The sequence below is a fragment of the Hyposmocoma kahamanoa genome, unplaced genomic scaffold (genome assembly GCF_003589595.1).
Source record: "Hyposmocoma kahamanoa isolate Upper Pololo Valley unplaced genomic scaffold, ASM358959v1 146, whole genome shotgun sequence".
Lineage (NCBI taxonomy): Eukaryota > Metazoa > Arthropoda > Insecta > Lepidoptera > Cosmopterigidae > Hyposmocoma > Hyposmocoma kahamanoa.
In genome coordinates this window covers 619,521-629,613 of record NW_020653521.1, presented here as the reverse complement: position 1 = coordinate 629,613, position 10,093 = coordinate 619,521, and the positions used below count along the sequence as shown (strand labels likewise).

The window sequence follows — 10,093 nt, the reverse complement described above, 5'->3', positions numbered from 1 at the left end:
TGACGTTGTCCAACCTCAGGTACATCTTCTTAGAGCGCATTTATTCGCCCCGCGGGGTCGAAGAGCAGAGACCGCGTGCGTCTATCATGGCAAAATACGCTCTATTTGTTTAGCATTTAAGTTTTAATTTAAATGAGCGTTCCAGATACGCGGGCTAGCCTGGGTTCAATTTGGTCTACGCAGCGGCCCGCATAATAAATAGACTGCAGATTCGCCATTAATGTACATGAAGGCGTGGTAACCGGGCGGTAGCCACGCGAAAACTTTCTTTTCGTGTAAATGGGCGCTTAGGGTTCTAAGAATTTCTAGCAGCCCGATAGATGCGTAGGAGTCGCCAGCGGTGAAATGAAACAAATTGTACAAGGCTTAAATGTAATAATTTATTTATAAAATTTCACTCAGCAGTGATAAACAAAACTGAATCGTGCGCACAACTTAATTCCAGTTGTTATTCGTGTTTTTATAAAACAAAAATCATCGACTTCAAGAAGGAATTTTTTAAACTCCACTAAATCAAAGTTGCCAGCTATTTGCCGGATTGTCCACGCTAACTGGGACTTCTGTCGAAACGAGAGGCGGCTGTGCGGCAGAACGGCTACTGAGTAAGTTTAAAGACTGACAAGTTCAATTTGGACCGCCACCTGGCGGACATTTTGGAGAACTTAATTACTTTCACTTACAGCACGAACATTGACATCAAAAATCGACAACAGCGCCACCACTCCAGGGTCCAAAATAAACTTGTCAGCGTTTTATGTAAGGCCCGGCACCCACTCATGAGACGGCTCTGCAGAGAATTTTCTGGAGATCACAGGTTTATTTACCTTACAGCATTAGATTGCCTTATATTACATTGCGCATACATTGCGTTGAGAATTTGGGGCCTTAGCGCGTTTGTTCTAGAACACTCTGACCCATTTCGGATGTCGCTTGTGCACTAAGTCGGTTTCGAAGCCGAGAAAATACAAATATCGCAGTACACCTACAGATAAAATGATCCCTGTGACATTTCGGACCGTCATTTCTCGAATTTGGAACTGATACGAATCTTATAGCGGCATGCTTCGGGACACCTACGCTTCGCGTCGCGATGGGAAGCTTCTGCGTCCTGATTTTGAATGAAATAGATGTGTTTCTGAGCGAGAAGGCGAACCTGATTCCTACTATATCTTTCTAATCAGTGAGTTACATCAACTATTGTTCTCATTAGAAATGTCAAGTTTCCGATCGACCAGTTATAAATCGCAATTATGCGTCTCGACTCGGAAAAGACGCAGTTTCCGATTGGGAGAAAATCAAATCAAAATCAAGCTGCAGCATGCCTAAAGATGCCGCGTCGCGCCCTTGGCATTGTTGCCGTGTATGCTTGTAATGCATGTAAAGTTGCCGAAGGATCCACTACCAACCCGTCCCCATCAGTGGACACCGGGCCTAACGCTGACAAGCTTCATTACATATATATCTACTAAATACAGTTTCTATATGCTATGTAGTCAAACACGCTATTGCTATATAATATTATTATTACTTTGTTAAACATTTGGAATGAAAAAAGATTTATTTTTATATTATAGTGTGACAGTCTAAGGGAAACAACAAACGGGTGTAATTTCGTGAAAATGAGTAGAGTTCTTTCTGCAATGTAACTGGGTATACGAGTTGCTTATCATTTGTATTAATAAATTAAAATTTAAACCAACCCCGATACAAAACAGTGTCTATAAACTAACAACTAGTCGAGATCAGTTGTTGATAAGTTGGACAGTCTGCAGGACCTGATTTCAACACTAATTCAGATACTACGTGATTGCGTCTGAAACTTTAAAACGCTCGCCTGTAAACTTGCAATTTCGACTTACAATACTTTACGTAGGAGAGGTCGATATAAGTTTCTTGCTTGCAACGCCCTGTGCAATAGGCTCTTAGACATTTAAGCCGAGTTGTATAGGTTGACAAGTTGTTTGGACTCTGGCCTTATTGCGATGAATTTTCACCCACCCGCAATACCCATCAAGGAAGACAATGCTGGTGCCAGATTTTTACGGCAGGGTTCTAAGGGATAATTACCGTTGACCATTATTTTAATAAATGTACCTTGATGCAGATCGCGACACGTAAGTTGAACAATGCGCAGAAGTCGATTTTACGATCTCAACTGAAGTGCGATATGAGGTGCAACGATTTTAAGCGAGGCGTAACTAAGCAACGTAGCTACGTCTGCGCTGCCGCCCTTTAACTAAAACGCGGCAGTGTGACAAAATATTTTTTTGAGATATCTTAATAAAACAGTAAACCAGTTTTAGAATATTGAAAATATATTAAGTGCAATGTTACTTTAACTGTGCGTAAGCTCCAATATGTCGGAAACTTTTACCAACTTAACTGTTTTTAAATAGTGAATTTTGAGCTCTGTTTCATGCTTTTTAAAGAAAAAATTTGACCACTTATCACTTAACAGAGTTTTAGTTATTAGACAGCAGTGCGCCACAGTTAGTCTGCGGCCCTCGGCCTGAAAACTGCAGACCTGCGCAGAAGGCCGCCATTTTGCTAAACTTACGTGTCGCGATCTGTAATTATCATGACATTTCTATAATTAATTGGAACAAAGTGCTACCGTGACAATGTTTGTATCAGAGACGTGTCCAAGCGTGTCAAATATCAATCCAAAAAAAGTCACATTGTTTTACTCAAAGATTTTTCGTAACGTGTTTAATTAGTTTCCTCACTATATGTCATTTTTATACTATGAATCAGCATGGATAATTATCGGGCAAACACCAAAAAAATCGTGTTAACTTCGAACTTTTAGAGTCCAAAAGTTACTTCTACAGTTAACAGAGCTACTGGACTTTGGACCTTCTTATAAGTGGCATACATTTGAGTTTATCTTCTAAGGGAAACGTGCCGTTGTTCGTACTAGCAATGAGTAGTAAATTCATTAATACAAAGTAAGGTATCTTATGAAAGAAATTAGAATCCTTCTTGGTACGCTTTAGATTCCAGTCTTGTTTGCAGCAGCTCTAGTTGTCTTCGTGCTTCGCATTGAGGGAAGTTGTTGAGTTCGTAATATTGTGGCGCGATTTTTAGAAGCCATTCAGCTGTAAAAATAAGAAAAACGTAATTAATGGGGTAATTTAGTAAGAGTAGTTTCACATAAAAATAATTGAATATCAATTCAATAAAAATTTTAATACAATGAATAGCGACATCTCTAGCCGGGGCTGGTAGCTGTAAAGGTATCTAACTGGGTGACCGAAATATCATAGATTTCTCATAGATGGCGCTACGGCTAAAAAGTTGTTGAAAAACCAAATACTAAGATACGACGCAAGCACATATAAAAATTCGTGAGGTCCGCTGGTTCGTTCCGTGGCTTAGTGGGTAGCGTCTGGCACGGTACGCTAGAAGACGTCGTTTCGAATCCGGCCGGACTAATCGATTTTTTTCTGAGTTTGTTGTTTGTTTCGATCTTTGTATTAATAATTACAACAAACTAGTGGAGTAACTTCACATTAAAATAATTGAATATCAAATCAATAAAAATTTAAACAAGACGTGTCAGGAAACTTGCAGGCCTATTTTTCATTTTATTTAGAATTTTCATTCATAAGCTAAGCAAGACTCATATTTTCTAATTGCGAACATTTCATAAGATATGTTTTAATTGGTTATTGTCTAGCATCGAGTATATAACCAGAAAAAGAGACGAAATAAATCCATCCCTAGCAACTCATTAGTCAAATGGGTCTTATATCACTTTTAAATATCAACTCTCGTTTGTTCTGAAATCGCAAATTAGAAACAAACAGCGCCAACAACTGACTTGTGTGTACGTCTCCGTATATTCCAAAAATATCTGTATTTATTGTAATAAAGATAATATCTCTAACTATGCGGTGGTTTTCCAATCGGCGGTGTGTAAAAAATAGCAAAACATCTAATTACAAAATAAACGGAATCACATTTCATTGGTAATTAAATATTAAATATGTAATTTTTCAATTTTCTGGTTTTTTTTTACGGACACAATGTACTCACGTTTGATGTCGGTGACGGTGCGAATGTAATTCTTGGTGGTGAGGACAAACTCGTTGTATATGACCCAGTCGGGTTTGTGGTCCAAACACGTGGACGGGTGCAGCTGCACCGTCTGGTTGTCCTTAACCGTCAGGTAATGGCCCGTGCGCTCCAAGTGCGCTACCTGCAATGAGTCAGTTTCAGCAGCCATTACATTAATTTCTGCTCGAGTCTGTGGATCTACAGTAGCAGTAGAGCCCCTTGTGAAAGACTTCGTTCAGGGAAGTACTGCCACCTTGTGAGCGTTACTGCGTTCCGGTTTGGAAGAGTTAAGGCTGCTGGTGAAGTTACGGACACATGAAACTTGTCAACTTATATCTCAGGGTGACGGGCGCAGCGGCAGTGCCTCTGAAGTCTTTGCGATTTAAAGCTCTGAGTGGCACTGCAACTGTTATGGACAGGCGTGTCGCTTGCCATCAGGCGCATGATTTGTTCGTCCCGTCAATTTATATTATAAAAAAAATACTCTCGTTCTCAGTCTGACATCCGGGTTCAGACTACCGCACGTTACGTTGGAAATTAAACTATTTATAACCACCGACGCAAGAAGAGGTGGTTACAAGCAGACACATACATGTTTTTTTTTACGATGCCGGGAAGTACAAGTCGTCGGTCTGGTGGTAAGCGACTCGCCTAGCCATTAATAGTTGCAATGCCACTCATGAGCTTTAACCGGTCACCAGCATGCTGATTTTGGTTCAAATAGGAATCGAACCGATCGGGTGGTCTCGGAACCAGATGGGTTTCCGAGCGAACGAACTATTCATATATAGTAAAATCAACTATTGTTCCGATTTGAAATGTCAAAAGTTTTCGATGGGCCAGTTGTGAATCGCAATTATGCGCCTCGACTCGTACAAGACGCAGTTTCCGATCGGGAGGCAATCAAAATCAAGCTGCAGGTCCCTTTTGTACTTGGACAACGGTTCAAATTAACTAACCTGCATGAAGAATCCATTGACAAGTGCTTTCCTAATATTTATGTAGTAGTCTTTACTCGTGAACTCCGTACTTGTTCGTTTTAAGTTAAATCTGAAATAGACAATAAAAACAAATTGTTAATAAATACGTCAATGGCAATATGAACGCGCGCCCACACGATCACGCACTAGGGTATCCCTGTGCCATGGACATATTAATAGACAACCACAAATTACACCCAAACTCACGAGAGAAATAAATGTGGACCATACTGGCCTGTGGCCAACTGTCAAAATAAGAATAAAGGCAATATTGCAATTACTCATCATTAGAACGTCGTAATAAATACAATTCACACATTTTTGGCAAAATTTTACCGTCTTTCACAATCTATCGATAAAATTGTCGATAACAACTACATGCCCATTTAAAATTTTATGTCTTTTATGTCACTGGGTAACCAGTCTTCAAAAAAGATAGGACTATAAACCGTCCAGACAATGGACCAGTGTAGACTGATATATTTGTCAGTGTCTGCATGTTTGTACGTCAAATAATTTTCCAAATATATCAAACACCCAATATCGAACACAAGTTGCCATGAAATTGCCGCCAAAATGTACTAGCACTAAACATACCTGTCCATAATCCTGCTTAGTTGTTGTCTCACATTATCTCCGGACTTCAGAGATCTGTAGTTGATGAAGTTATCATAGCACCAGTGAGGATCTTCCATATCTGCAAATTATTGAAAACAATTTTTTTATGATACCAAATGACTGTACAAACAAGTAGTGCGCCTGGTGGTAAGCGACACGCCTGTCCATAACAGTTGCAGTGCCACTCAGAGCTTTAAATCGTAAAGATCTTGGGGGCAGTGCCGCTGCGCCCGTCACCCTGAGACATAAGTTGACAAGTCCCATGTGTGCTGAAATCCTCCTACAAATCCTTACACTTGGATACTCGTTCGATAGCGATTGAAATTTTCGATTTTGTAATCGATTACAAAAGCTTTAATTGAATGAACCGTATGTCTTTTTTCGTACAGCACTATGCAACCATAGACAAGTCATAGTTGAAAAATAACTTCACTTTTGGACTAACATTTTTCAAATATGTTTTTACGATGCTATTTAAATGAATATTGTTGGAAAAAATTATGAGATATCAAGTCGAAAACTTCGAAACATACGTGACAGTGTTTCTTATTCGATTTATTGCGTGATTGCTTTAGAATTTTAACCAAACAGTTTTGTTTAAAATGGATATATAGTCAATAGTATTGTAGCACTTACTCTGTTTGAATGCGTGGTAGACGTTGAGCAGCGTGAGATGATCTCCATCGATGTGGGCGAACCGCATTTTAGCCTCGTCTGCTGCTTTGCGAGCCTCATTAGGCCGCACGAAGCATTGTGGAACTATAAAAAATAATGTAATAATAATTATCTTAACCCAAAGAATAGATATTAGATTAAATAACTTATAGACAACCACCTCCAGACAGATAGTCAGGAGACGACACACAAATGGTATAAATTTAACCCCTCTCTTTTTGAGAGGGGGAATTCAGGAGCCTTGAACACCGCCGTAAAGTTGTTCATAGGTATTCTACAGGATATACCACGAACGAATTGCACGTTGTAATTGTAATTCCGCCTTTCCCTTTTCTATTTTCGGGGAACTTCTTTGTTAATGCCAAATGACAGGACAAACAAGTCGTGCGCCTGCTGGTAAGCGACACGTCTATCCATCTGCAACCCTTCGAAACCGGAACGTAATAATGCTCGCTCTGCTGCTTGGCGGCAGAAATAGGTAAGGTGGCAGTACTTCCCTGGACGGACTCTTTCACAAGGAGCTCTACTGCGGCTGTGTTGATAACATGATGATTTACTGGTTTGCTTATCCCTTGGAGAATTACTATAGGTGTTTACCTGATAACATAGCAGTGATAGAGAGTATCTCATTGGAGCAGTTGTGGTTACACGAAGCGATCAACATCTTCGCCAGCTGAGGATCGAGAGGGAATTCAGCCATCACTGCGCCGAGATCTGTCAGGTTGCCGTCGTCGTCTGAAACCAGAGATACTATTTAGTTATATTTATAGTCAGGATCTGTAATTGAATTCATTTCCGGCTCTCGTAGGATCAAAGATGTTCGTGTTCTAGATCGACGGTGTTCTTGATCGGTGGACTGTATTTGTTCAGATTCTTGCTCTTCCCGGGATCAGGATCGGAAATGAAACACTTGTTCAGCTGGCTTGCTACTGTGAAATGTTCCTACTTAAGTAAAAATATTGGTCTCTCAATTAGTAACGATGTTAGAGAATAGGCGGGTCAGCGCGGTGTGCTGTCGTTAGATGCAGTGCGGGTTGCGGGGGGACGCCTAAGAATGTGGTGGTAGAGGAACTAGGACGAAAGGTATGCAATCAAAAAAAAAAGGAGAATGATGAAGTATAACAATAAGTTTATAACAAAAGTACTTGAGAGTGTTGATTACCTATCACAAGTTAGAAACATGATTTACAGAATTTTGTTACTCCGAAAACCTTTAGACTTTTATTTAATAGATTTTGTTTCATTTGTCCGAAAACACGTTATGGTTTTTTTCATTACACTATTTAATGTTTCACTATTTTGACATTACTTACAAGTTATTCTTTTCACGATTTTTATTTCCCCAACAAACCGTTTGACCAACGTATCTAATTGAATATTTTTATTTTGTAAAAAAACTATATCCATGATACATTTTTGTTATATTATTTCTTATTACAGGTACTAAAAGTATTAGAACGTGTCGCACAATAAAACTCGTCAAATAAAAGCACCTCGCATCTTTAGAAAATATAGAAAACGCGATGCAAGTTAATTTGATCGAGTTGTAGTCACTCACTTCGCTCGTTTGGATCGTGCTACTTTTTCATATACTAACCTAGGGGGTCGTACCGTCTAGGTAATGCAAACACACAAAAAACAGGCTCTGATACTCTCCTCAATTCAGTTAGAAGTTATTTATTGAATACCAAAGACCATTGTTTTTAAATTACATTTCAGATGACAGCAAAAACATAGCACAATGGTATGACGAAAATTACGTATGTGGACTTGCTGTGCACCAGCAAAGTACAGTCCAGAATTTTGAAGTTGTATGGTAAAATTGTATATCGGTGCAATTTTATCTAAGAATAGTAATTTTGTCGAAACGAATTTTCAGCAATCTAAATTATATGGAAAACAGACATAACAAACATAATTAGACCAAACTTCTGCCCAAAGAATACGTATCTGTAATAATTATTCTAACAACAGGTTTTCGGACAAACGATACTTCTGCGGTAAGACATTTCTATGTTGCAAATTTATACCAAAACTGTCATCGCACTAATGAAAAAAAGTAGAACCGTTTTCGGACTAATGAAACTCGGAAAAAATAAATTCGAGTTTGTGATAGGTTACCGAGTGTTATTATGTAGGTGAGTTGAGTGGTGTGGTGCAAATGAAAGTGTACTGTGTAGGTGAAGATAGGAGAAGCACGAAGCCGGGTATACGAAGTTGCGGGCCCTCCAAGGTTGGAGACTGAGGGCGGAGGTGCAGAGCCAGAGCGCAGCGGGGCAGCGGCGGTAGTGCAACAGTGGATTTTATCGGAGGTGGAGCTCTACTTCGTCTTGAGTATCGGCTTCAGTCACTCCTGCCGCTCCGAACTGGCTTCGTGAAGGTGAGGTAGCCGTTCGATGATTTCGCCAATGTCAATTTGGGGACACACGCGATTTTACTCAAGAATTGACGAGAGGAGAATCTACAAATCTACGACAGAGAACCGACACTGACTTATTACACAAACAGATTGTTTTTTTTTAAATAAATTTACACAGCATATGCACAAAGGAAGAATGGACTAACGCAAGGAGGAAATTGATATAACGGGACGGGGGTGCGGGGTGCGGGAGGCAAGTGACACGCTCTCGTTTGGGGCGCGGACTGCTCTCGTACGTGACTCGGTGGCCGTAGCGCGGTAGTAGCGCAAAGGAAAAACGATTCTCAATTGACCAAGCCACAATTTAGACAAATTCGATGTAGACTTAATGTTAACAAACAAAAACATATGACTTTTAGGGTTTTTTTCACTTCAGACTGACTTACAGTTACCACAATTCAATTTTAGTGAAGCACTATTATCATCGAGTACATAAAAAGACACCAAAATTATACAGAAAATATTTCAAGTATTATTTTGGCATGAATTCTAACTTAAATTGGTCTACGTTATTTGTTTACATGTGTAGATTAAAAGATTCAACGGATGCTAATGATTTCATAATCACCCTTTATATACAGGTGACACAAGCTTAACTGACGATTTTGGCTCATTTTCCAATGAAAGGGAATAAAAAATTAAACTATATAAGTATTAGGAAATGAAACTATTTTTCCGGATTTAAATCGCGAATATTTGTTTTTTCAAACAAACAGACGTTTCGGGCCCTTTACAGGTCTCAGTCAACCGTGACCATGGTCATGCGCGTGCATATACGCGATTTAAATCTGGAAAAATAGTTTTATTTCCTATGTGTAACAATCGCGAAAACCTAAGAACTCGATATATATAAAGTATTTTTTGTTTTTCTTCAGAATTTTGATATTTACAACTACAGGTTGTCATTGTGATCATTTAGAATACTTACTGATTATATATATTAAACTATGTATTGTTTTGTTTAAATAAATGTTAATTGTTCTATCTAGAACTGAACAAGAATGACCCGAGAAATAATCCAAATGTACATTTCTTAAAATTTCGAAACGACTTCTCGTCAGAGTCGTGGAATGTGGTTAACGATATCTTTTTTTGTAATATCAAGTGACGGGACGAAGACGTCGTGTTCCTGATGGTAAGATACACGCCTGTCTATAACACTTGCAGTGCCACTCCGAGCTTTAAATCGCAAAGATCTGTGGGGCACTGTCACTACGCCCGTCACCCTGAAACATTAGCTGAGAAGTCCTATGTGCCTGTTATTATGACCATCACAGTTACCCTTCAAAACCGGAACGCAGTATAATGCTCACATTACCTCTTGGCGGCAGAAATAGGTAAG

General features: G+C 39.3%; 1 protein-coding gene across 1 annotated transcript in view; it reads right to left on the bottom strand.

Annotated features, from left to right (window-relative positions):
• Positions 1 to 1,466: 1,466 nt before the first annotated feature.
• LOC113240526 (putative pre-mRNA-splicing factor ATP-dependent RNA helicase PRP1) overlaps positions 1,467 to 10,093 on the bottom strand; it is a gene marked incomplete at its 5' end in the record, with an annotated part of 22,377 nt that continues 13,750 nt past the window's right edge. The window contains 7 exons of the mRNA XM_026477856.1: positions 1,467 to 3,098; positions 4,039 to 4,201; positions 5,019 to 5,109; positions 5,637 to 5,736; positions 6,294 to 6,416; positions 6,930 to 7,082; positions 9,800 to 9,828. Of these exons, the coding sequence (XP_026333641.1) occupies positions 2,971 to 3,098; positions 4,039 to 4,201; positions 5,019 to 5,109; positions 5,637 to 5,736; positions 6,294 to 6,416; positions 6,930 to 7,082; positions 9,800 to 9,828 (787 nt within the window). The remainder of the gene's footprint in view (positions 3,099 to 4,038; positions 4,202 to 5,018; positions 5,110 to 5,636; positions 5,737 to 6,293; positions 6,417 to 6,929; positions 7,083 to 9,799; positions 9,829 to 10,093) is intronic.